This window comes from Coenobita brevimanus, chromosome 89 (genome assembly GCF_032717465.1).
Source record: "Coenobita brevimanus isolate Jiangsu-jjx chromosome 89, ASM3271746v2, whole genome shotgun sequence".
NCBI classification, from domain to species: Eukaryota; Metazoa; Arthropoda; class Malacostraca; order Decapoda; family Coenobitidae; genus Coenobita; species Coenobita brevimanus.
The window spans coordinates 11,710,346-11,738,324 of record NC_137042.1 but is presented as its reverse complement, the minus strand read 5'-3'; the positions used below and the strand labels follow the sequence as shown (position 1 = coordinate 11,738,324).

Genomic DNA, 27,979 nt, shown 5'->3' with positions numbered 1-27,979 from the left:
TCTCGCGGGACGCACTGACCGCCCCACCCACCCGGCATCCTCCTCCGTCTAAAGTTCACCTGCACATTGCCAATTACATCCATCTCCCCTTTGGATGCTTTAGGTAACAGGGACAACAATATGGCTTTCAGATTCAATAAACATCATACTATCCACTTGCTAATGAGATTCATCTGTCACAGACCTGAAAATATAGTTTTGCTCTAAAGGGAGGCTGCCATAGTGATCACTCTTAAAGATTAAGTGACGCTGTCTGGTCTCATCAACTCTCAGTAGATTAAATGAACTCCCAGACACCCTCTACTTCCTAACATACATTATGAACTAAAAGGGTTATCTGTTCCATTCATATAACAATCAACCTTTATCAGTTTATCAGATTCTTGATGTCACTAAAATGAAGAGTGGTCACAGTTCGGCAGTTTCGAGCATGCGCGTAACAGACTGAAGTGGTCATCAGCGATGGAATAACAGTATGAGAGAACGTAGACAAGGATTACACAATCTTTAAAAATCTTCACATGGAAAATATTGCCTTCAAGAGATGCTATATATTATTACACTGCAGTGCACAGTGAAGAATATTTGAATGGTCTCCCTAAGCTGGCAAAGAAAAAGTCTGTGGTAGAAGTAATAAAAAGTACGGTATCGTACAGAAAGACTGAAGCAACTTTTTTTTTTTTTTTTCACTCCACCATTACAACAAATCTTCTTTAGTGTGATGACATGAATTTCTCTTTAATAAACTTGACAGATCATCCACAAGACCCACCGACATAATCTAATGCCCCTGCAGTCACATCACACAAGTCCTGAGTGAAACAACCTTAACGTGTATTCAGTATGGACAGAATATTATCCACCCATCCATCATCCAATCCTATGTTGCCCCATGAGGAGCCTAGGAGCCCGGAGCTAGGCAAGTTGATCCTGACATTTAAGATGAGAGTGACTAGCCTCACTCATCCCTGAGTGGCATTACGTGAGCAGTAAACCCCGACCACCCCTTGGATATAAACTTACACAGGCTTAATCTCGAGGTAATGCTATGTGAAGGTGTATACGTACGAGGATGGCTGGACTTCAGGGAATGGGTTGTCAAGCTAGTGCCCAAAGTCAGTCACATTATAAAATAAATATATGAATAAAAGAGTGAATTGCTTGGCGGTAGCAGTAAACAATAAGATGAAGATGTCATCGTACTGTAAAATGGTATTAATAAAAAAAAATCGGATTACAAAGCTGGGTGAATTACAACACATGAGACGTTTATATGAAACTGAAAGAAAAGTACACACACACACACACACACACACACACACACACACACACACACACACACACACACACACACACACACACACAGCTATTTCGCAAAGCGTTTAAAGTCATAATACAAGTAGGCATAATTACGTGTTAAACTGTGGAACATATGGAGTGATGGATGGAAGAGAAACTAAGAACAGATAATAAGACTTCTCTCTCTCTCTCTCTCTCTCTCTCTCTCTCTCTCTCTCTCTCTCTCTCTCTCTCTCTCTCTCTCTCTCTCTCTCTCTCTCTCTCTCTCTCTCTCTCTCTCTCTCTCTCTCTCTCTCTCTCTCTCTCTCTCTCTTTGCCCACAAATAGCCTAAACATCGAATTACAATAATGATAAATATGTAAACTTGCAAGATAGTCCTTTTAGCCTTTGCAGCACAATGATTTTTTTTTCCACTAAAGCAACCAGCAGATATTTAGGAGGACGTCTATAAATAAGCAGATAGATAGAAAGATAGACTGGTGGATTGATTGATTCAGTGAGTGAGTGACTAACTGATTGAGGTGTTTTAATTTTAAGACCATATACACTCAGTAATCTTGCCTACATTTAGAGTTAACGGCAAGAACTTTATTAATTACAACCAAGCAAAAAAAACGCTGAAGGAGTTGGTAGAGATTTTCCTGGTGCCTTTGGTTTCTTCGACCAGTTAAGAATTCTTCCGCTCAGAGTGCATTTCCTGTGGTTTCCCCTTCCTGTGTGCCATAAATCAGCCCTGAATTTCCGCGTTTATTCTTTGCTTTCTCCGTCTCGCATTAGGGTAAACATTTCCTAGTTGATTCTGTGTGTTTCGGTCCTGAAATGAAAATATAACGTGAGAGCAGTTTCTACATCCTTCTTTCTGTTAAATAGTAAGAATAACAGTAGGCTGGTAGTAGTAATAGTAGTAGTAGTAGTAGTAGTAGTTGTTGTTGTTGTTGTAATAATAGTCATCCTCATCATCATCATCATCATTATCATCATCATCATCATAATCATCATCCGGACCTCCCTTCCCACCCCAGGGCAGGGTGAGGAGTAGCAATGTCCAGACAGCCCAACTTTGCCCAGTCCAATGGGCCATGCTTCCATTCACTCATCTTTCAAGCTTCCGGAATCCTGGCTGTATCGTATACGCCAAAAACATTCACCACGTTCTGTAGCTTCACATGAACGTATCCGATAGAGTCAGTCCGGACGCTGCCACGTTAAAAGGGAGTGCCAAATCCCTGATCATGCACTTCTTCTCACAAGATTCATCCAGCCAGCTCGATCTCTTGCCAGTTCCATAGCTTCACCGACTTCCAAACCTCTCTTCCTCACACATTCATCCACCATATCTCTCAACCTTCTTCTTGGTCTACCTCGCCTCCTCCCTCCTTCAGATTCGCTCAGATATGCCTTTTTCACCGCCCTATTGTTATCCATTCTCTCCATATGACCATACCACCTCAGTACACTTTCTTCGATTCCGGTGTCCACAGACTTCCTCATTCCACATCTTTCACGAATCACATTATTTCGTATCCTATCCACCCTCTGTACTCCACATACATTCCTCAGCAGTCCCATCTCCACTGTTCATACTCCTTACTTTTCCTTTTCATGCCACACCATAGTCACACATCCATATATTAAAGTTGGCACTAACACTCCTTCATGTAAGCCTCGTGCAGCTGCAACACTCAAGCCTCTGTTTCTTATCAAGGCCTTCATTGCACCAGCTAATTTTCTTCCTTGTGTCACTCTGCTTTCCACTTCTTTTGTACATTTTCCTCTCTTTTCTGTCACTGTACCCAGGTATTTGAACTCTCTCACCAATTCCAGTCTCTCTCCATAATAATAATAATAATAATAATAGTAATAAATACTGACCGCGGGTGTACAGGTGCGGACAAAAATGATACACTTCATTGAGAAAGTAAGCAGTGATTTTCGAAAACAAGTACTGCGATCTTCGAAGTCCAATAAACTCTTCAGAATATTATATACGAGTTTCTTAATGAGCGAAGCGATATTTTTGTCGAAACTGTATTTATCTGAAGTACTGTACGTAATCTGAGCCATGTACAGTATGTATTGACAGACTTCGCGTCCAGTAAGGGGTGGCAACAGCAAAATTAATATTTATCCACACATTTCCCTCCCCACTCAGAAACGACCCCTCCTTCCTGGGCATGTCACCCTCCCTCTTGATTCCTCCACCTAGCCTCGTTCTGAGCCTCTTTCCTTCTTCTTCGCAACCCTTCTCTCCTTTTCCCTCCTCATTCCATTTCCATCTTCAACTTCCTCTTCTTTTCCCTTTCCCTCTTGCTTCTGCCTCTTCTTCCTCCTACTCTCCTTTCCCCCCTCCTTCTGCCATTTTCTCTTCCTTTTCCTCCTTCTTTCCCTTTCTCTCTCTTCCATCACCCTTATTCTGTTTTTCCATTTCCCTCTCCCCTTTCTTCGCCCTCCTTTCTCACTCCCTCTCCTTCCCCTTTCCTTCTCTCCTTTTCCCTTTCCCTCTCTCACCCAGTCTCTCCCATTCCTCTCTCCCTCTGCATCCTTTTCTCTATTTCCATCTACATCCTTTCCCTCCTTCTCTAGCTTTTTCCCTCCTTCTCCCTATCCCTCCCTCCCCTTCTCCCTACTAACGCTTTAATGCGAGTAACACGACAAACCACGTTACACTCTCTATTGATCCAAGTAGGCGTCACTATTGGTATTTAAAGATCAGAAAGGATGGAGCTCTGTGATACATAACGCTGCCTAACCAAGTCATGTTACCTTTTCACTTCAATAGGTCTTTTTCATGAGCTGAATTTAATCGACTGGTGTTAGCAAGAAAAATGTAAACGAGAGATCAGTAGCCTAAGCAGTTAATGAAGATTAATGGAGACGCCTTCACTATGAAAAATCCTCCCCAGTTGAATAATATAGTCTGGTGACAGGAAACATCATTATACAGCCATATTTAACATATTTAACAATTTACTAACGTCATACCTCTCGCATTATATGTATACTGTGCGTAGTTTTCATAAAGGTGCTGAGTAGGATCCTTTCGCAGTCTGCAAAAATGACAAGAAGAATATCCAGAATAATCATTACTTGTCTTTTATTTCTTCAAAATATACTTTTAGCCCTAGAAAAAAAAATGGGGAGGGGGATAAGAAAAGACGAAAACAGAAACTTCACTTGTCTTATTCTCCCTGTAAACCAAAATCTGAGAGAAAACTTATTTATTTATTTTTATCCTGGCCACTCTCGTTGCCGTGATAAAGATGTGGCTATCTCAGCTCCTTCATTGGTCATATTCTAAGTAGCACAGGCTTCATAGCATCTCTTCTTTACCCATTTATTTTCCACATTACACCTTGATATCCTCTGCAGTGTTATTCATATGATTTTAATACCGGCATAGTTTACATCAATGACATACGTGAGACTGAAGTGTAGTGTGCAGAAAGAATCGCCGAAGAGGCATTACTGAATATGCAAGCCACTTAGCATACGTGTCCATATGCTACAAATTATGGCTTTATAACTGTCTTCACCACTCCATTCAGCATAGTAACTTTTATCGTTTTCATTTCTTTCTTTTTAGCTTATTCTTCCAATTATTTCTCTCCATCTATCCACCCAAGTTTTACCCTCTGGAAAGAAAGTCGTCAAGATGAATAATGAATAATTCCCCCTGCCCTCAAAATGCCACCTGGCCCTCATACTCCCTGCCTCCCACTAATAAGAACATAAGAAGAGAGGATAACTGCAGTAGGCCGGTTGGCCCATGCTAGGCAGCTCCTAAAAGAGTAACTGAACTGCTAGAATGAGATAAGGATAGCAAAGAAGAAGGCTCTCCCCCGCCCTCCAAACCCTCCAGCGGAAGCTGGAAGGAAAAAGTCAGAAAGAACACCACGCAGTATAGAAAAACTGGCGTGGACTTTTTACAGGAAAGTGTGAAAGGAGTATAGAGACTATCATAGTGTAACCTGAAAAGGAAAAATTATGAATTAGTATTGGTTATAAGATTTTCTTTTTTTTATATCCACCCCTTATTTGTCATATGCTTATCTAGCCTATGCTTGAAACTCTCTATGGAAGAGGCAGCAACTGCTTTACTTGGTAGCTTATTCCATTCGTCTACTACTCTATTACCAAACCAATTTCTACCTTGTTCCTTATTGAAACGGAATTTTTCTAGTTTGAAACCATTATTTCTAGTTCTATCCTGTATGTTCACTTTAAGTACCTTGCTAATATCTCCCATATTTATACCCTTCATCCACTTAAACACCTCAATTAAGTCTCCCCTTACTCTACGCCTCTCTAGCGAGTGTTCCGGAGGTCATGTATCATTTTTGTCATTCTTCACTGTACATTTTCTAACGATTTAATATCTATTCTATAGTAAGGACACCAAAATTGTACTGCGTAGTCTAAATGTGGCCTTACTAATGCTAGATAAAATTTCAGTATTACTTTTGATGATCTATTGCTCACGCTTCTCGAAATAAATCCTAGGACCCTATTTGCTTTATTTCTCGCATTAATACACTGTTGCCTTGGTTTAAGGTCGTTACTAACCATAACTCCTAGATCCCTCTCGCATTCCGATTTGCTAATTTCTTTGTTATCTAAGCTGTATTTAGTGTCTCCAATGGTCTTGCCTACGTTTAGTACATTACATTTTTCAACGTTAAATTCCATTATTTTGCCAAGTTTTAGACCATTTGGACAATGTATCGAGGTCTTTTTGTAAGTTATGGCAATCGTCAGTCGAGTTAATGATACGCCCTATTTTTGTATCGTCGGCAAATTTGCTGATGCTGCTATTGACTCCTAAGTCTAGATCATTTATATATATATATATGTTATGCTGAGTGTTTTTAGGCCGACTCCTCGTACTAAAGACACTAGCTACTGAACGGGGTCCTTTTTCCGGACCGGAAGTAATGCACTAACAAGGGAACAGGACATAAAAACTAGGCAGTCCACCTTTAACACATCTATTACCTTAATTACAACACCTTAACAATATCACATAGGATGGTATTATAAACAGAGGATACAGACATACAGAGTTACGTTAATGTAATATGGGATATTCACACACTCCTTAATTATGCTTTATAATAGGTTAAGAGTCCGTAAGTGGATGGGATTCACTTGTATCAAAGTCCAAAAGGTCTTAGCGTGTCGGGGCAATGGAGATGTCTGGGCTTGATGAGCCGAGGAGGGATTATTACTATAAGTTAGCAAGGGAGGTAGAGCACTAGAGTTCACTGTTTAGGCTCGGCGCGGCAACTCTCGCCCGTGCGTACACTGACAATGGGGGGGGGACTACTCTAGATTGGACTTTGGGATAGCACTGTTCGGGTGAACCCAGAACTTACAGTCTTTGTTAGGGGAAGGTATTTACGGACACTTTTTGGTGTATTCCCGCTGGTTTACTCTGTCACTGGATCAGTACAGGGAAGGGGAAGTCACTATTCTTGCCCGAGTTTCTGGGGCGATATCACTTTGTCACTGTAAGGTGTAGGTCCCCACTCTGGTCACGGTGCAGGGAGACCCTCTTGCCTGGGGTCTCGACCTGTTGTAGGTCCTCCTCTGGTCACGGTGCAGGGAGACCCTCTTGCCTGGGGTCTCGACCTGTTGTAGGCCCTCCTCTGGTCACTGTGAAGGGAGGCCTGTCTGTGTTGGCCCTAGGGACTGGGGCCAAACAGGTGTAGCAGACGGGCCTGACGTCGTAGGGTCTGCGGCAGGGGGAGGTCGGCGTTGACGGGTTGCCGGGCTCGCCTAGGGGTCCGAGGACTGCGGAAGTCTACCGGGGAACGCGCCGTCAGGTGTGGGCTGCGGCCTCGTCTCCCGCTGGTACCTGGGGAAGACAAGAATTTCCCGGGGGTAGGAGGTAGGTCCCGACTGGGACCAGGCCTCTGTTCAGGTGACACTTTAGGGGTAACTCCCCCGGGTGGTGTCCGGCTACTCCTGCAGGAGTTAGCTGGCTCTAGAGGACACACGGAGGCCGTGGTCTGTCTTACACTTATGGAGGGTAGCACAGAGGCGACTCTCTCTCTTGTCTTTATAATTGACGTGGCACCAGGTTGATCGGTACTGGGACCCACTTGTGGCGGTGTGTGAGGGTCTCTTACCCTTAGAGTGGCTAGGGGCGTGAGCCCCGTACAATCCACTATTGGGCCTCCTGCCCTATTTGTTATAGAGGGCTCTCTTCCCTCGTCAAAGGACCTCCTGTCCTGATAGTGGCAGAGGGTATTACGCCCTCGTGGCTCACTGTGGCAGAGGAGACAAGCCCCTCGTGGCTCACGTGGGTTACTGCGGCAGAGGAAGGGACTCCCTCGTGGCTCGCGGTGGCAGTAGGTGGAAACACCCCGTGGCTCACCTAGGGACCTCCTGTCCCGTTGGGGTGAAGTTGTGGTCGTCACCACACGACTACGAGGGACTGACGTATCAGTCCCACCCCACTGCTGTCGAGGGTTAACCCGCCGTATAACTTGTTGCGGGTCTGGGCTCACCTGGTGTTGAGGTAGTTGCGGGGAGAAGGGGCCCAGGTCAGAGGTGGTCGGATGACCCTCTTGTCCCGGGTCACTAATCTGACCGTTATCTCCTCCTCGGGTGGTGGGGTGGTGGTGGCCCGGTGGTGGTGTGGGGGGTGGCGGGGCGGAAGGTCCGGTCGCGGGCATTTTAATATATATATATATATATATATATATATATATATATATATATATATATATATATATATATATATATATATATATTATATAAATAATAATAAGGGACCGAGTACTGAACCCTGTGGTACTCCAGTCCTCAATCCGACTTAGTTCCATTTATTAATACTCTCTGCTTTCGTCCTTTCAGCCAGGATTCTATCCATTTTAAGATATCGCCGTCTATACCGTGTGCTCGAACCTTTCTAACTAACCTTTCTTGTGGGACCCTGTCAAAACCTTTACTAAAGTCCAGATAAATAACATCGTAAGCTTTATCGCTAGCTTCTGCCTCATAGACCTCCGAGTAGAATGACAATAAGTTTGTGAGGCCTGAATCCGTGCTGACTTTCGTTTATAAGATTAAATCTTTCTAAGTGTTCTCTAATCTTATTTGCCAAAATTGAATCTAACATTCTCCCTTTCGCCCAACGCGTTCATCCTACTACATTTTATTTACTTTTTTCGACCTTTCCTTGTCTTCCATCCAACGTTTTCCCTCTCCACAAATCTCCCCCCACTTCCTCCAGTGGCATGCACAGACAATTTGGGGGGCACCGGTTCTAGCTGTTAAAAAAAGGTGGGGGGAGGGGGGGCCTTGCCGGGCGCCAATGGGAATACTTGGCGGTCACAAAAAGTACAGTACAATATCTGTTCGAACACTACACTCCTGAAACGCACAAGCACATTCTCTTCATCTACTGAAGAAAACATTGATATGACACAGTAAATGTAGAAAAAAGTAAAGTGATGATTATTGAGAGAGAAGATGACTGTCAGTGGGATGTTTCAGTGATTGGAGAGACTGGAATTGGTGAGACAGTTCAAATACCTGGTGAATACTGCACTACCAGCTTGTCTTGATGTTGCATCTTTATTAACAGTATGTTGGAGTGTTAAATCTATGGCAGTGCGACAAAAACTCGAGTGTGTGACGAAGAGAGCCCCACCTTCAAATGTAACCTGCATACAGGTTAGGTGAAACTTCAAAGCAATACATAAGTCTTTAGCCGTTTAAGGTTGTCCCAATAACATTACGTGGTTGCTTGTTGCCAGAAAAGAAAAAAGTACGAAATAGAAATGTAGAGAGAGAGATCAGGGCACTTTGAAGCCTAGGGAAAAGGAACTGGGGCTGTAGACCCTTTGAGCCTCACCTGGGCATACCCCTGCCGTCCTCCTGTCTCTCCTACATCCTGCCATCCTCTACTGTACATCTCCCCCACCATATTCTTCCCTTCAGCCAGTCAACCTTGATTAACTTTCTTGACTCCTTCTCCTCCTCCAGTCAGCCCTCTTACTAGATCTTTCTGACCTCCCTTCTTCCCCTCCTCCTCCCCACTCTCTTCGTTCCCAACCATACTAACCTTCCCTTCCATCCTGCCTATCTCTTTTATGCTTTCATAGATTCCTCCTCCCCATCCATTCTGCCTTTTCTCTCTCTGCTTATCTTTTGTCCATCTGCTTACTTCCCCTTCCCACCCTTTGTAAAAAATTTTTTTATACCAACTACCATTGAATTGGGAACAGACTGACAGAAAACTATGATGCTTACAGGGAATCTCTGGTTGTTGTAGGTAGTTTTGAAAATAATGAGGACTATTTTCATAACAGTACAGTACTTCCCATTTCCCATGGCAATGGCAGCCATCCTTTTACTAGCTATGGAAGTGAAAATCATATTCATCATCATTATCCAGACCTCTTTTTCCACCAAAGGATGGGGTGAGGTAGGGTTGAAAGAGAAGAAAACTAACTACAGTAGTTCATCCATCCATGCATCATCCAATCCTATGTTGCTCCATGAGGAGCGTAGGAGCCCGGGGCTAGGCAGTTGGTCCCGACATTTAAGATGAGAGTGACCAGCCTCACTCATCCCCGAGTGGCATTACATGAGCAATAAACCCCAACCATCCCTTGGATATAGACCTTCATCCGCTGAAATCGATTGGAGCACAATAATTACCCACTTAATCACCAGGCGCCAAAATTTGGTTATATGGTTACCACCCAGCATAGTAAATGGTTTCCTAGTGTACAGGAAACCATTTGGCTTGTCACTCAGTGTAGAGTTTCCCACAGGTAGAAGGAAGAGGAAAGAATGAAGGAACGTAAGACAGAAGAGGGAGTGTAAAGTCACCTGTAGGCAGGATGAGGAAAGACTGAAGGAAAGAAAGAAGAGGATGGAAGGAAAGAAGGATGGAGGAGAGGAAAGGGCAGACACCCAAGAGCAGTTCTACATCAAGTGAGTGGATGGTGGGTGCCCCCACCTACCACAGACTACAGTAGTTTATCCAGTTAAACAGGCTAGATTCTTATTCACTCACCTCTCAAGCCCAAGGAATACTGGTTCCATCCCACAGCCACACCTTCCACACATATTCACTTAACTGTCTCTAAGAGTCAGTGTGATTGCTATCACCTAATCATTCATTAACCACTTGGAGGAGTGGAGGACCTTCGAGACTAGGTAACTGTTGTCCACATCAGTAAGACACCCTGTGTCTCTGGCAGCAGCATTTTATATTGTAGAAAATCTCTAGCCATCTCTTGTATTTAACCTATGGCAGATCAGGGCAAGGGGAAAAATATGAATGAAACTTTACTCTTTAAGCCACACTAAAACATACTTTGCTGCTGCTTCTTCTCTCTCGCCATATCTAAGTTATTATCTATCTTCCATAGTACTGCTTGGTGCCGTATTCAGGAAACCTGAGGACGCACCTGGGCTGGCAGATTATATTCATTATAAATAAATGCCACCAGGCCACACTAGAACATTCCCACATCAAAGGTCATCACACCAATGGCACTGGCACGAGACCCTACATCCTGCTCTATGGTGCAGGGGTATCAGTGACATGCAGGAATATAGATCAGTAATTCATACACCAAGTGACTACCACCAGTAATTTGGTAACCAGGTTAGAAATCTGGTAATTATCCTAGGAACTTGATGGGGTCAGCACTTGGGAGATAGTATCTATCCATCCACCCATCATCCAATCCTACGTTGCCCCATGAGGAGCACAGGAGCCCGGGGCTAGGCAGTTGGTTCTGACATTTAAGATGAGAGTGACCAACCTCACTCATCCCTGAGTGGCATTACATGAGCAGTAAACCCCAACCACCCCTTGGATATAAACCTTCACCGGCTCAGTCCGATCAGAGCACAATAATTACCCATTAAAAACCACCAGGTGCCAAAATTTGGTTATATGGTTACCACCCAGCATAGTAAATATTTTCCTGGTGTACAGGAAACCATTTGGCTTGTCACTCAGTGTAGAGTCACCCATAGGCAGAAGAAAGAGGAAAGAATGAAGGACTGAAAAACAGAAGAGGGAGTGTAAAGTCACCCGTAGGCAGAAGAACGAGGAAAGAATGAAGGAAAGAAAGATAGAAGAAGATGGAAAGAAAGAAGGATGGAGGAGAGGACAGGGCAGACACCCGAGACCAGCACTACATTGAGTGAGTCGATGATGAGCGCCCCCACCTACCACTATGGGAGATAGTACCAGAGATTAAATTAGGATTGAGATCATTATCATCATCATCCATCCATACGTCTTTCATCATCATTCATCTATACATCTTTCACCATCATTAATCTATACCTCTTCTTTCACCTTAGGATGGTGTGAGGTAGTGTCCAGAGAGCTAGAAAAAAAAGAGGTACTAGGTAGGGGTGCTCACCATCCACTCACTTGAGGTAATGTTATTTACTAGTAAATCTACACTGAGTGACAAGGCAAAGGGTTTCCTGGTATCCAGGAAACCATTTACTGCACTGGGTGGTGACAACAAAACCCTGTATTCCCTGTGAACCTACGTAAAAGGAAGCAGGTTTGGCAGGGGTTAGTGTTGCTCAAAACTCAATTTTTTCTTGCTGGCAAAACTTCGGAAAGGTCACCAATCAGTTTCAGTGAAAATTTAATAAATGAACAAATGAATGTATTGCAGTGGCAAGCTTAGAACCTCCTGATATAAGCAGGCAGCTCAACTAGGCTACACATGTTCAGTCTGTGTTTTAAGGGCCCGAAAGGGGCAGGTCTGTCACTGAACAAGCAACCTGCCCCATCAAATACTTCATGTATTACTACATGCATGAGTAAAGGTGTTAAAGAATTTGAACTGTAAGTTAAGATGTGCATCTGGATATATGTGTGTTGGAATGGCAGTGTTTCTGGGATGAGAGTTTCTCTTTTTATAAAAGACTCTGACAGGGTATATATATAAGGACCTACTGCTGTAACATGAACATCCACCACTTGAGAGGGTTAAACCAATTAGGAAAATCACAAACACAATTTGTATGTAACCAATAGAGGCTCCTTATGGCGTGAGAAGGAGAGCATTGTTTTACCCACAGGCTGGATGAATTTTGTGAGGGTGTGTATGACCAGGGTTTGGCACCCATTTTTAACTTAACAGTTGTTGGGTTGACTGTCAGTGTAGAACCACCTGAAGTGGCAAGAGAAGTTATAAAAATGGCAAAAAAAAGATGAAAGAAATACGAAGAGAGGGAAGTAGATGCAGAAAAAGAACAATAAAGATGAAGAAAGGAGTAGGCAGCACTACATCAAGTGGATGATGATCACCACCAACTTCTACTGTCTGGTTATCCAAACATCCCTAAGCTCACTCTCTATCTCCTAAAAGAAGGATGATGGTCTGCAGGAGGAAGGTAAGAAATATTGTTGAGGAATATTATTTGAAAGTTTTAAGAGTCTCAGGTTCCATATCAGGAAGTACTGAACATTATGAAGCACGCTGTTGAAGCTGTATTAATTCCAGGCTCATCTGAACTTCATCCTGCAGTCCACCACACTGAAGTTCAGCCTGGGGTTACTACAGCTACAACAGCTTGCTTCATAGTGTTCAGTACTTCCTGATATGGAACCTGAGACTCTAAAACTTTCAAATACTCCTTAACAATATTAGAAGATATTATGTTCTTAATCTCATACTCGGTGACAGCTTGCATATGAACATTAACTCTTTTAATCCAACAATGAATGTATTACAGTACTGTTTCTAGTTTTGCTAGTCAGACATTGATTTTAGGGGATACTTGTACTAAATAAGTTAATTAATGCTCTATTTAATGTTTCATTGCCAAAAAATCACTCCTGTACTAAATAAAATAATCTGAAGGTATCAAGAACAAAATGAAAAACATCACTGGAGTGAACAGGTTATCTATACCATGTTAGCGACATAGATCTATGTCCCCATCTAAAATGCCAGTGACGTAGATCTACGTCCTCCAGCATTGAGAAGTCACTGCAAGCAACGGAAGTTTAATGGAAGGTAATAACGTATCTCGCTAGCATCAGACATTTCTCTGCTACGCTTGCAACACTGATTTAGGAGCACGGGAGGAGAGTGACAGTCTTCACAGGCTCAACCGCTCTGCTGTCTCAGTTACCTTGAAGATTTCAGAGGTTCAGCGGCAGCAACCCGACTCGGTTCAGCCAACTTTCTGGCTTTGGTGGTTACGTTTTTTAGTGGTAGGGATCTTATTTTTATGTATTAAGCCCATTTAGGACTTAAAAAAAAAAAAAAAAAAAGCTCTCAGTATCCTTGAAGATTTCAGAATTTCAAAGGTGACTCAATTCAACCAACTTTCTGGCTTGGTGATTACTTTTATTAGTGCCAGGGATCTTATATTGATGTATTAAGCCCATTTAGCCAGAAAAAACTATCAAAAATTGGTTCACAAGCTTACAGCCACTCTGCTCTCTCAGTAACCTCTGAAATTTCAGAGGTAGAGTGGCATCAACCCGACTTGATGTAACGTACTTTTTGGCTTTTGTGCTTACTTTTATTAGTGACAGGGATGTTATATTGATGTATTAATCCCATTTAGCCAGGAAAAAAATAGTCCAAAATCAGCCAGTGTCGATCCCCCCCCCCCCCAACACGGTATGGGTTAAAGCAATCATGATTATTATATTAACACCAATTAATTCAGTCATTCATCATCTAATCCTGTGTTGCCCCACGAGAAGTGTAGGTGCCTGGGGCTAGGCAAGTTGGTCCTAACGTTTAAGGTGAAAGAGTGGCCAGCCTCACTCATCCCCGAGTGGCATTACATGAGCAGTAAACCCCAACCATCCCTTGGATATAAACCTGCACTGGCACAATCCAGCTGATGACTTGGCACCTAAGTCATCAGAATTTATTCAGTATTGCCAGGCCATTCACAAACACGTAAACCCTGTAGTGTTAGTACATTTTTGTCCATGACTGTAATTTCTAAAGAAAATGGGCATCAGCATACAGTATGGTCATGGCACGCTTTTTCTTGCAACAAAGTACTCAAGCGGAACAATCTTACATGAATAGAAGCAAATCCAATGAACAGTACAGTTCTGTATACAAGAGTGTAACTTCATCACAGCAAATATCGTAAGCAGCAAGAACACTTCATATTACAATAACAGCCAATCAAGGGACATGAAACATGGCACTTACGACTCCTGAAAATATATTATACATAAATATTTATATACAACATAATTCTTCAATGTGACTTTACACCAAAATTTGAAAAATGGTGGACTAGATAATGAATCCAATAAAATTTCCCAAACTCATACTTATCTGCCACTTTCTCCTCCTCACTGGAATGAACATGCACTTACAGCCATTGTTCTTAAGCTCTTCATAAAATAAAGGCTTTATTATTACAAACTACGCATTTGAAGATGTAGGCAAACCCCTGTATCATGACAGTAAACCCTCTAAATAACAAACTAACTGTGGGAACAGTGGGATGTTAAATGTGATATTCGACAGTCAACTTAATCTATGAACCAGGTACATTACTATATATAAATACCCTAACTTGTTAGTTACATTACAGTACCAAGTTTACTTATGTACTGTGTTATTCATCACTATTTTTTTTTTTTTTTTAACAACATAAAATTACAGTACAGTAAGAAAACAAACTTTACTTTTGTCATGTGATTAGATGATCAGTTGACCGCACCACCATTATACAGTATACCTATCTTAGTACGGTTTATGTGGCGACTGTTTGGTTGGCTCAAAGAGTTCATCAAAGCTGAAATTTGGTAAGCAGAAATTTGTTACAAAGGGGGTTTACAGCTTTTAAAATGCATTATTCTTTATGGACAAAAATTTGTAATGAGGTAGAAAAGTCAAATATTTTTGTTCTCATCATGATTTTTGATAATGATGTCAAAACCTAGGAGCTTGTCTTCCCTTTCACACTCTTGGGTCTGATGATCACAGTATTCTATAATTATATTTTTCTATGTTCAAGAATTAATTTCAAATACTGCAACAACTACAGAGGGAAATTTATTAACATTATTATTGCAATTTAATGATAAGCAAAGTGTGCACATCAAAAACCAAAGCACTGGTGTAGAACATGTAAGACCCATCATCGTAGGCACTGATTTCTTGGACTCAGACACACAAACAGACTTAGAATCAACTGCCTCACATAACTAAGATGTGAAGGGAAGGACACTTTAGAAACTCCCAAAGCCTTTAATTTGCTCTGCAAAAAACAAACGAGGCACTCAGACAGAAAAGGGATGTAAGTGCCACATTTAAAATCATCACCATCTTGACTCCTTTTCCCACTTACAGATGGGGTGAGATTGGGTACAGAATGCCTTTCCCTGGCTTTCTGTACCAACTTCACCCAACCTGCAGGTGAGAATAACAACCAGGATGATGATCAATGAATACAGCACTGTTTAAATCTGGCACTTATAACCCTTCTCTGACTGTCATAGAAAAATTATCATGAGCTAGTTTTTGTCTTTGCAGGAAGGACAAAAATTGTGCAGAAATTTCCTATGACTCTTGCTCTTCCTACAAAAATAAATTGAAGTTATGAAAGGAAACAGATCACAAGTCTGTCAGTGAATCCAACCACTGGTGTCCTGAGAAGGCTCTGTCCTACGTGTTTAGTTTCTGGTCTTCCGAAAGGGCATCATCCGTTTCCTCGCCTTCACCCTCCATTACATTCTCTGGAGGCACCTCAGTCACAATGAAACTGTGAGATTCGGGGAGGTCAATAATCTCCCTTGGCGTAGCCAAGGGACCACTGGGACACTCTCCTCCATATATTTGCTCCTCCCCTCCAACACCCCCGCTGCTACTGCTCTCTATGTCCTCCTGGGGAGCCGAGCTGACAGGCTGCAAGAGATGGGCAAGATGTAGCATATATCATAATCCTCCAGACCTCTTTTTCCAACTGATGATGGGGTGAGATATAACAAAGTAAATCGAAATACATCTGTAGCACTTCTACAGAGATAGAAAAAAAAAAAGGGCTGATAATTAGGTCCAAGAGGTGCTGCCAGGATTCCAGGGGACTGAATAGTGTGAAAATGAGTGTGGCAACCATTTTACTGGGCATGGTGCTGATAGCTCTCCATCTAACATGATTTCTCTTTCTTTGTCTTCTAGAACCCACCTAACTCCACAAAACAAGGACAGTGAACTGCAGATGAAAAAGAGCAACTTCAGCCTGCAGCCCACTAGTTCATGTCCATATGAGCCTACAGTAGTGCACCAACTTTCGCTACAGCAGGATTCGCGGAATCCACTTTCGCGGCATGCACCAAATATTCCCTAACTTCCACTTTCGCTTGAAAAAAATCGATTTTCGCGCACAAATTTTGGGTTTGGGACAATATTTTGAACTTTGAATTTCCTGCACCGCCCGCCCGCAACCCACTGCCATCTTGAATGACGTCATGTCAACACTCTGTCCACCCATTCCCGCCATTGTGTACGAGCGTGCTAGCTCCATTGTGTTGGATTCTCACGGTTCAATGGCCTCTACTATACCCGGTAGTGTGGGGAAAGGGCCTGGTGGTGTGGGGGGAGAGCCTGGTGGTGTGGGGGGAGGGCCGGGAGGCAGTGGTGGTGATAAAAAGAGGCTATCCCTACTGACAGTGCCATAGAGGAGCTTAACCTGGATGAAGATTTCGATGGATTTGTTCAAGAGAACCTAGCACAAAGGGAAATTCAGCACAGAGTGGAAGTGTTGCATCAAGTTGCATCTGAGGAGGCAGAGAGAGAGCGTGGTAGCGAGGCAGCAAGAGGTGGCGCCAATACGTATGGCGTGGCTAAATAAGCCCGCCACACGCCTCGGATACTTACCCCCAACATCCATTAAACACCTCAACCTGGTCTCTGTGGTATGTTTCTCCTCATATAATGTGTACTGTACAGTTTTTATTGTTTGTATCTCACAATGCGATGTACAATAGTGATTTGATGTACTGTATTGCAAGTGAAAATGAAAATCTGATGTTACTTTAGGATAACCGGGAACCAATTAGCCTTTTTGCCATAAAGACAATGCCCCAACTTTCGCGCATTATTTTTGGACCCAATTAGGCGCGAAAATTGGTGCCCCACTGTAGGTCACAACAACAACATTGAGGCTATATCTAACCTGTCTAGATCATTCTCTCCTATGCTAAGTAAAACTACAGTACTGGAAGGTGGTAAATTTGAGGGGGGGGGGGGAATTACTTCCTTGGGCTCAACGGGCTAAATAGTAACTCACCAGCAGGTCAGGTATGGGGGTGTGATAGACACAAGTAGTGGCGTAAGGGAGACATACTACTGGCATGGAACACTGGTCATCCCCACAACGGCTCACTCCACATGCACCAAACAGCACCTGATTTGGGTCCTGACCAAAACAAGAATAAATTTACTCAAGATGTAGTTCAAAGTGCACATCCACCAATAAATACATCTTTTCATCATCTACAGCCTACCAAAACTTTTCTAATGCTTCACATTTCAGGAAATGCAATATGACTGCCAGTAGAAATATGATAATATGGTTAAGATTACTGGTAAGGTAATTCCCACATGGAATATATTTCTAAATTAGCCAAAATCCAACTAAGTAATCCCTACTTCTAGATGGGTCTCAGTTGCATACAGATTTACTTATGCAATAAGACAATAGTAAAACAGCCATTATAAAAGGTCAACCATACAATGGCCATATATAACAAGTCAACTGTAAAACAGCCATATATAACAAGTCAACTGTAAATTGGTTATACAGTATATAACATGGTCAAAATTTTTCAGTGCAGTAGTGAATGATGCACAGAGCATAATAATGGCTTTTGAGAGAAATGAAGTCACAGAATGTAGTGAGACTGAAAGGTCAGGAAATAGGGAATGTAAATATTTCAAATACATGAATACTGTATGCATTTTAATGGCATTTGGTTAACTGAATAATTCAGAAAACCTGCTATTTTGACAGAGATTGACCTGCAAGCATGAGACAAACAAATGACATATGACTATTATCAGCATTGCTGGTGTACAGTACTTATGTGGTATTTATTGCATTATTATTGTTGTGGTTGGTGGGGGTGCTCACAATCCACTCGCTCAATGTAGTGCCACTCTCGGGTGCCTGCCCTTTCTTCTCTTCCTTCCTTCTTTCCATCCTTCCTTTTCGGTCTTTCTTTCCTTCATTCTTTCCTCTTCCTTCTGTATACGGGTGACTCTACACTTAGTGACATGCCAAATGGTTTCCTGTACACCAGGACACCGTTTACTACACTGGGTGGTAACCATATAACCAGATTATAGCGCCTGGTGATTTAGTGGGCAATTAAGGTGCTCCAATCGGATTGAGCCTGTGCATGTTTATATCCAAGGGGTGATTGGGGTTTACTGCTCACATAATGACACTCAGGGATGAGTGAGGCTGGTCACTCTCATCTTAGAGGTCAGGACCACCTTGCCTAGCCCCGGGCCCCTACGCTCCTCATGGGGCAACACAGGATTAAATAATGGATGGATGGATGGATTAACCTGAGGAAAACACACCCTTCATCTAGCATCAGTGGCTGAAGTATTCAGATCAATTAAAATCAGCAGCTGAGAAATTAAAAGGCACAGGTGTATATTAAAAAATATATCTGAAAGAAAGGTTTACCAGTCAAGATCAATTACAATTACTGGCACTTACATGTAATATGTGTTTTGAGCAGTATTTGGAGAGAGGAATAGATTTTTCCCCACACTTCCAAGAACCTTCACTGTATACACACTTGACACAGCCTATACTCTGCCCTGGTTTGTAGTTCACACCCTCTGTTACCTGGAAAAAAAAAATAAAATAAAAAAATAAAAAAAATAATAAATGATTTCTGGCAAAGCTGACAATTCATTTGCATTTTTATATTTTACTGAAACAGCATACATCATATACCACATCAGTATTTTTCTGAAATCACATACATCAGTGACTGAAAAAGACAGCTAGACTAATTATATGCTACTACCCACTTCAGCGCACTGGAACTTGAGGAGATGCCATCTATATTTATAAAAGAGCCACGTCGTTTGTTTGTTTGTCCTTCAGTCATGCCCAATCTAAGGGCCAGAGACCCCTAAACCTATATATATATATATATATTCTGAATCAGGGTGACTAAGGATAATTTTAGGGTGGTCAAAATTTATATCTGGGTCATATGAGGTCACCGGCAGTGTTCACCTTTTTTGGCCTGGGCAATGCTGGGTACCCCTGCAACCCAATTTTTGGCATGGAGACTCACATGACCTCCAGTTCAGACACAGGCTACGCGAAGTTGACCTACGAAGTCACCAGTAATCTATCTATCTATAGCCCGACGCCCTAATCCCGCAAAGGGTGGCCGCAGACAAAACGCCTCCAAGTCACTCTGTCACCCACCATTTGACTCCCCTCCCCCCACCTCACCCCCCCCTCCCTCATATACCTCTCAACTCCATCCCTCCACCTCATCCTCGGTCTACCCCTCCCTCTCCCTCCCTCCACCTCACCCACATACACCCTCTTAGTCAGTCTTTCACTCTCCATCCTCTCCACATGTCCAAACCACCTCAGTGTATTTCTCCTAATCTTTTCAACCACATCCACATCTACCCCACAACGTTCCTTCACTTCTTCATTCGTCAACCTGTCCCTCCATGTCACTCCACATGCTCCTCTCAAGTAACTCATTTCCACTGCTCTCACTCTTGACTTGTTCCCCTCTTGCAAGGTCCACGCCTCGCTTCCATACGTCAGGGTAGGGATCACAATACCATCATGCAGAGACTTCTTAACTTCCATACTCACCTCCCTATTTCTCATCACTGCTTTCAGTGTGCCAACAACCTTCCTTCCCTGCTGTACCCTTTCACGTACTTCATCCCCCAAAGTTCCATCCTTACTCATCACACTACCCAAGTACTTGAATGCACTCACATTCTCCATATCCTCACCATCCAACCTCACTGCACACTCTGTGGCTTCATTCCTCTCAAACACCATAACTTTACTTTTGTTTACATTAACTTTCAGCTTCCTCCTCCTACACACTGTCCCAAATTCATTCACCAAACCTTGCAACTCCCATTCATCTTCACTCAACAATACTGTATCATCAGCAAACAGCAACACCGGAAGCTTCCAAATCTCACCCTCATTCATTAGGGCCACCCCCACATCCACTGCCCTACCTTGTACCTCCTTTACGACCCCATCCATATATATATTAAACAGCCATGGAGACATTACACACCCCTGTTTCAGTCCCACATTGAGATCAAAGAACTCACTCAGCTCACCATCCACTCGCACCGTAGCCCTAGCTCCCTCGTACATACTCTTCACAGCACTCAACAATTTCCCCTCCACTCCATATATTCTTAATACCTTCCACATACCTTTCCTATCTATTCTGTCATAAGCTTTCTCCAAGTCCATGAAGGCAGCGTACACTTTCCTTCCCTTCTCTAGATACTTCTCCACTAAACATCTTAGAACAAATATCTGATCTACACACCCTTTGCCCTTCCTAAATCCCCCTTGTTCTTCTCCAACTAGCTCGTCTGTCATATGCCTAACCCTATCAATGAGTATTCTACCATATATTTTACCAGTCACACTAAGAAGGCAAATACCCCTATGGTTACCACATACTTCTCTCTCCCCTTTTCCTTTGTACAGAGAAACAATTATACCTGATTTCCAGTCCTCTGGAACCCTTCCCTCTTCCCAAGCCAATCTACACAACTTACATATCCACTCCACAACAATCTCACCCCCATACCTAAGCATTTCACCACACACTCCATCAATTCCTGGGGCCTTTCCCAGCTTAATCTTCTTCATCGCTTCCACTACTTCCGACCTACTGATCTCTTCCTCCCTCCTCTCATCTCTTCTTCTCCCAGCCATTCCCCAACCACTTATACTCACACTGCTCTCACTCTCTACATTCAACAAATCCTCAAAGTGCTCCTTCCATCTCCTCAATTTCTCTCTCTTCTCCACCAACAATCTATTATTCCTATCTTTCACTCCCCTACTATTTCCCCTTTCACACTGCCTTACTTTCTTTACCTCCTTCCAAAACAATTTCTTACTCTCCCTCCATTTCACACTCAGATTCCTCCCAAACTCTTCATCCACTTTCTTCTTACTCTCCTTCACCAGTCTCTTAACCTCCCTTCTCCTGCTCACATATACCTCTCTCTTCTCTCTCTCATCTTCTCCCCTACCTCTACTCGCCAACCATTCACCATATGCCTTCTTCTTTTGTTCCACAGCTCGTTTCACCTCATCATTCCACCATGCTGTCCCTTGCACACCCTTGCATCTCCTCCTCACTCCACAAACCACCTCACACGCTGCGCTTATCTCTTCCGTGAATATCTTACATACGTCTTCCACCCCTTCCATCTGCTCTAGCTCATACCTTCCCAATCTTTCTTCCACTATGCTCTTATACTCTGTCCTCTTCTCACTGTCTTGCAATTTCTCCACTCTTCTCACAGGAGCTGTTTCCTCCTGTCTTCCCCTTCGCCTCCTCAACCACTTTCTTTGCAGCTCTACCTTGGCCATCACTAAGTGATGGTCCGAGACTCCATTCCCCCACCCTCTCCACACCCTTGCATCCAACACTTGTCTTCTCATTCGCTCATCCACACACACGTAGTCTATCATTGCCTTTCGTTCAACAAGTTCACCATCCATCCTCCTCATTACTCTCCATGTATACCGGTGGATCATCTTATGACGAAAGCAGGTGTTGGCTATTGCCAACCCCTTACCAGCACAGATGTCCACCAAAGCACTACCATTCCCATCTACTTCTGCTGGCACACCCCACTGACCAACCACTCCATCCACTCGTACATTCCCAACTTTGCCATTCATGTCTCCAATCAACAGCACTCTCTCGCTCCTCTCAAACTTGTCCATACATGCTTCTACTCTCACCCAAAACTCATCTTTCACTCTTGCCACTCGATCCTCTGTTGGAGCATACACACATACAATCGCCCATGCTTGTATACCTACTTTCATCCTCACCCATACAATCCTTGCACCCACTGTTCCATACTCTCTTATATTCTCCTTCCACTTCTTGCTTATCATCAGACATACTCCTTCTCTTGCCCTCTCATTCTCACTGACTCCCGCACATATACCTACACCGTATTCCCATTCTCTCATCCTTTCACCTTTCCATTTAGTTTCAGTCAATCCACTTATATCCACTTTTGCATCCTCAAGCACCTGGACAATCTCTCTCTCTTTCACTTAATCATTCACTCCTCTCACATTCCATGTTCCTACTCTCAGAATGGACCCAGCAGCCCAGTTTTTGGCATGGACTCTCACATGACCTCCAGTTTGAGCACAGGCTAAGTGAGGCTGACCTCGGAGGTCATTAGAGGTCACTGGTAATAGTAAACAAGTGCACACAAATACTATGTGTTAGTCTGCAAAAGGTGAAATAGAAAGTTCCTGGACCTTATATAATCCCCCTTCAAAAGAACATGAGGTACATGGTCTTTCTGGAGTAGAAAGAAAGATTGAACAAGAACAAAAAATGATTAAAGTGTTCACTTTTTTTCCCATCTAGTAATCCATATAGGAAACATTTTAAGATAGGAAACCATCATAAAACATCCCGGGCAACATTTTTAAGACAGAAAAACTTCCAGTCACCTCTAGGATGTAAGGACCATTGCACGTAAGTCACAGTCATCACTTAGATTCATGTGCAGTATGGTACTCTATTACTAGACTACCAGGCATCTACTGTATAACAGTGATGCAGAAACCATGAGATTTAACAACTAACAGTAAGTGATGCAGTAAGCAAGGTATGATCACAGTTCTCTGGCATATGATGGAATATCAGATATGTGGCAGGATATAGGACTGTGACATGAGGGAACAGCAAGTAAAGCAGAGTGAGGTGAAGACAAAAAGTGAAGGTATAAAGACAAACCTGGAGGCGACGGTGGGTTTGGTTGTGGTGGAGGAGAGCATGGGAGCCCAAGTGACGGTGATACCTAACCATGGCTTTTAGTTCCTCATACACTGTGCGCTCCTCAGCTGTTTCCTTGGGTTGTCCATGGATGCTTACTAATAAAAAAAAAAGGGGGAGGGGGGGAATAGGCTTTTAAGCATGCATATATGGACAAACTTTGGGAAAGCTCCTTCTCACAGATGCTGAAAAGTTCTCTGACAAAGACGTTTCATTACTGTGCAATTCATTTATGAAATTCTAATTCTGTGGAAGTAACTGATAGGTGCTGATGAACTGTATTTAGGAAAGACCAAGTACTTCTAGTTACAGGAATAGAATATTTGGAGCTAAGAAAATCTACTGAGATGGTTCAAGTGATTCCATGCAGAGAGGGGTCTTTAAGAAATGTAAGACTTATCTCAAGCCTAAGTTACATAGACTAATCCACTCCAAGTTTTCATTAAGAATTCAGATGCAAACGGAGTACATGGATGGAAGTAACTCTTCCAAATGAGAAACTCAGAAGCATAGTCAGACAAGCCAGAAGGGGATAAAATGAGATTCAAAAGTTAACCTCTTGCATTTGGTTCTTGCTCCTACACAATCCTTCACAGCTAAGGAAAAACATTTCAGACTCAATAGATCAGTCACAGCCTGCATTAACCTTCAGTATGAGAAGATCTGAGAAGATCTCCACAGCAATATAATCTACAGTAGCTAAATGGAAAAGTAAAAAAACTTTCAGGTTACAAGGGCTAAGATACCATATATTAACTGAGCCTCTCTGTCCATTTATATACCTTCAGCTTTATACTGTATGCTTTGGAAGTAAGAGTGAAAATGATCCTTATTTTCAAGGATCACCCACCAACTTCTTTCACTTTTTTCTCTTTTACACACTGGGTGGCAACAATACAACCAGTACTGGAGTGTACTGAGATGCCTGGTGGTCCAGTGAGCTAAGGCACTCCAACTGGATTTGGTCCACAAGAATTAAAATACAAGAGGTGGTTCCTGTGTACTGCTCAAAAAATACTGCTAAGGAGTTTGGTACTGGTCACCCTTGCCTGAAATGGCCGAACAGAACTCCATAGTCCTTGGGCACTATGCCCGAGGGGGTAATACACATTATCTGTCATAACAGAGCCAAAGGCATGACCAGATACGGGCAATGTCTGGATACAGAGCAATATCCTCTACTGCACCCATACCCTACCTCTACCCATACCCAACCTATATGTACAGTACCCCTCCTAATTTTGGCAGTGGTCTGCAGTCTTTCAGCTGTTTTTAGACATCAAAACACACACTGCAATATGCAATATAATTCAAAACACTAAGAAAACAATGCTTAACCAACAAAAAAAATCCATCCATCATCCAATCCTACATTGCCCCATGAGGAGCACAGGAGCCCAGGGCTAGGCAGTTGGTCCCGACATTTAAGATGAGAGTGACCACCCTCACTCATCCCCGAGTGGCATTACATAAGCACTCAACCCCAACCATCCCTTGGAAATAAGCCTTCACCAGCTCAATCCGATTGGAGCGCGATAATTACCCACTAAACCACCAGATGCCAAAATTTGGTTACCGTATATGGTTACCAGCCAGCATAGTAAGTGGTTTCCTGGTGTACAGGTAACCATTTGGCTTGTCATTCAGTGTAGAGTTACCCACAGGCAGAAGGAAGAGGAAAGAATGAAGGAAAGAAAGACAGAAGAGGGAGTGTAAAGTCACCCGTAGGCAGAAGGACAAGGAAAGAAAGACAGAAGAGGATGGAAGGAAAGAAGGATGGAGGAGAGGAAAGGGCAGACATCCGACAGCAGCACTACATCGAGTACGTGGATGTTGAGTGCCCCACCCACCTACCATATAACAAAAACAAAAATACCAATATGCAAAACTCTACCAGTACAATATCTACAGTATCTCTCCTAATTCTGGCAGTGTTCTGAGGTCTTTTGGCTGTTTTTGGACATCAAAGCACACATTGCAATATGCAATATAATCCAAAACACAGTGTGGTATGAAAATGAAAAGCCAAGAATAAGAGCAGTGAAGATGGGACTGCTGAGGAATGTATGAGGAGTGCAGAGAGTGGATAGGATACAGAGTAATGTGATATGTGAAAGATGAGGAGTAAGGAAGTCTGTGGACACCAGAATCAAAGAGAGTGTGCTGAAATGGTTTGGTCATGTGGAGAGAATGGAAGACAATAGTCTGATGAAAAAGGTATATCTGAGCGAATTTGAAGGGGGGAGGAGGTGAGGTAGGCCAAGAAGAAAGTGGAGGGATATAGTGGATGAGTGTGAGAGGGAGAGAGGTCTGGAAGTTGGTGAGGCTAAGAGACTATGACAAGAGACCAAGTTAGATGGATGAATTTTGTGTGGAGAAGCACATAACCAGGGATTTGGCACCCTTTTAAACGTGACAGCATTCAGATTGGCTCTATCAGATAGATATATGTGAAGCTACAGAATGTGGTGAAATTCCTTGCATCTTGATGAGCCAGGAGCCATTCACCAGTCATCTTTCTCTGATCGTTCTTTTGCATATAGAGCCCCTAGATTATACAGTACAATCCCAGCTATCCGGTATCCAGACAAACGGAATACTCAGAACAACGGGAAAATTCAAGGGCTGGTAAAAATGTCAGTAAGTTATAACAGTGCACCAATTTGAATGGACCGCCAAACCGCTGTTTGATCGTGTCACGCGAGGCTGGGTGAAGTCAGACAAAGCGAGGTGAAAGCAGTTCCGGCTAATGTAAATTCCTAGCAAATCCTCTTAACCACCCCTCCTCTCCTCCTCTTTCCCCTACTTGAATTCAGTCATCCTCCACACCCTCCAAAAATCACCAGTCTGCATTTTGCCACCAGACAGTAAACAAGCTCTCTTGCTATTGTGTTCCACTGATAGACGGTAATTTGTACACTCCAAAATGCCTAAAGTGCAAACTAAACGTAAGCGTATCGTGCTTACCTTGAAACAGAAGCTGGACATATGCAACAGACTTGAAAAAGGCAAACATTATAAAACACTAATGGCTGAATATAAATGTTAATAAGAGTGAAAGTTTACTTTGTTGGAAGAAAAATAAATAAATAATATGCCTGCATTTCATACATACATCATTTATTTTATTTTCTGCAAAACAGCTGAGTGGCGGGTGAGGGGTGGAGTGATGGAGGTCAAGTGGGGAAGAAGAACAGTCGGAAACGTAAACAAACTCACGTGGGGGCACAGGTGTCGTGATAATTCTACAATGCAGTCTTAACACATCATCAGTTCACTAATAAATGTTCAAGCTTTTATTTCTTTATTTTATTTTTCAATTTTTATGAGTACAGTACATATAATGAATACAGTAATTCGGTAAACAATGGACTGGTGCAATTCATGAACGTGCGTTATGACCATGGTGTGTGTTTACAAGGCAGTTTTTCAGGCGGAATCTCTTAGTGTAACCCCTAATGTGACTGGTGAGTATCTGAACTGTATTTACTGCTGTGATAGCCTTTGTATAGATTTGACTTGAAAATCAGAAATATGGGAAAAATCTGTAACCGGGAAGGTAAATTCCCCAAGCCACCCGGTTAACTGGGATTGTACTGTATAACAGATTGCCATTGTCCATAAGACAACTCTCTACTGTTGAATCCTTTAAGAGACAGCTGAAAGCCTTTCTTTTTTCAAAATGCTATGACCTGGAGAGAGGTACTATGACGGATGATTATAGGGTTTAAATATTGCCACTTTCATGTATATATGCTGTAGCTTGTATTATATACAAGAAATGTCACAATTCTTGTAATTGTAAAAATAATGTATGTGTGTCGAGCGCTAGTGAATTCCGAAAAGGAAGAACTGGCGCTTTTGAGAAACAAAAGGCCAGATTATTATTGATTGTTATTATTATCTGAGGGAGCCAGGATTTCAGGGACTTGAATGAGTGAATGGAAGCATGGCCCATTGAATTGGGCAAACTTTGGCTGTCTGGATATTGCTGTTCCTCACTCTGCCCTAGGGTGGGAAAGGAGGTCCAGATGATGATGATGATGTCAGTCTCTGAAGTTACAATGATGTTCATCTGTATTCATCATCATTATCATCATCCAGACCTCCTTTCCCACCCAAGCACAGGGTGAGGCGTAGCAATGTCCAGACAGCCCAAATTTGCCTAGTCCAATAGGCAGCACTTCCATTCACTCATCATTCAAGCCCGGAATCCTGGTTATATCGGATACACCAAAAACATTCACCATGCACTGTAGCTTCACATAAACATATCCAATAGAGTCAGTCTGGACGCTGTCATGTTAAAAGGGGTGCCAAATCCCTGATCAAGCACTTCTCCTCACAATATTCATCTAGCCAGCTCGATCTCTTGTCTGTCCCCTAGCCTCACCGACTTCCAAATCTCTCTTCTTCATACACTCATCCACCATATCCCTCCACCTTCTCCTTGGCCTACCTTGCCTCCCTCCTCCTTCAAACTTGCTCAGAAATATCTTTTTCACCATTCTATTGTTATCCATTCTCTCCACATGACCATATCATCTCGGTGCACTCTCTTCAATTCTGGTGTCCACAGACTTCCTCACTCCACATCTTTCATGGATCACATTATTTTG

The 27,979-nt window shown here is 42.7% G+C and overlaps 1 protein-coding gene across 4 annotated transcripts in view; it reads right to left on the bottom strand.

Annotated features, from left to right (window-relative positions):
* Positions 1-13,646: 13,646 nt before the first annotated feature.
* dgt1 (KAT8 regulatory NSL complex subunit dim gamma-tubulin 1) overlaps positions 13,647-27,979 on the bottom strand; it is a 33,219-nt gene continuing 18,886 nt past the window's right edge. For all 4 annotated transcript variants that reach the window (XM_080281386.1, XM_080281389.1, XM_080281388.1 and 1 more), the window contains 4 exons: positions 23,322-23,458; positions 19,016-19,147; positions 17,576-17,704; positions 13,647-16,191 (listed from right to left, as the gene is read on the bottom strand). In XM_080281386.1, the coding sequence (XP_080137512.1) occupies positions 15,952-16,191; positions 17,576-17,704; positions 19,016-19,147; positions 23,322-23,458 (638 nt within the window). In that variant the 3' untranslated portion in view covers positions 13,647-15,951. The remainder of the gene's footprint in view (positions 16,192-17,575; positions 17,705-19,015; positions 19,148-23,321; positions 23,459-27,979) is intronic.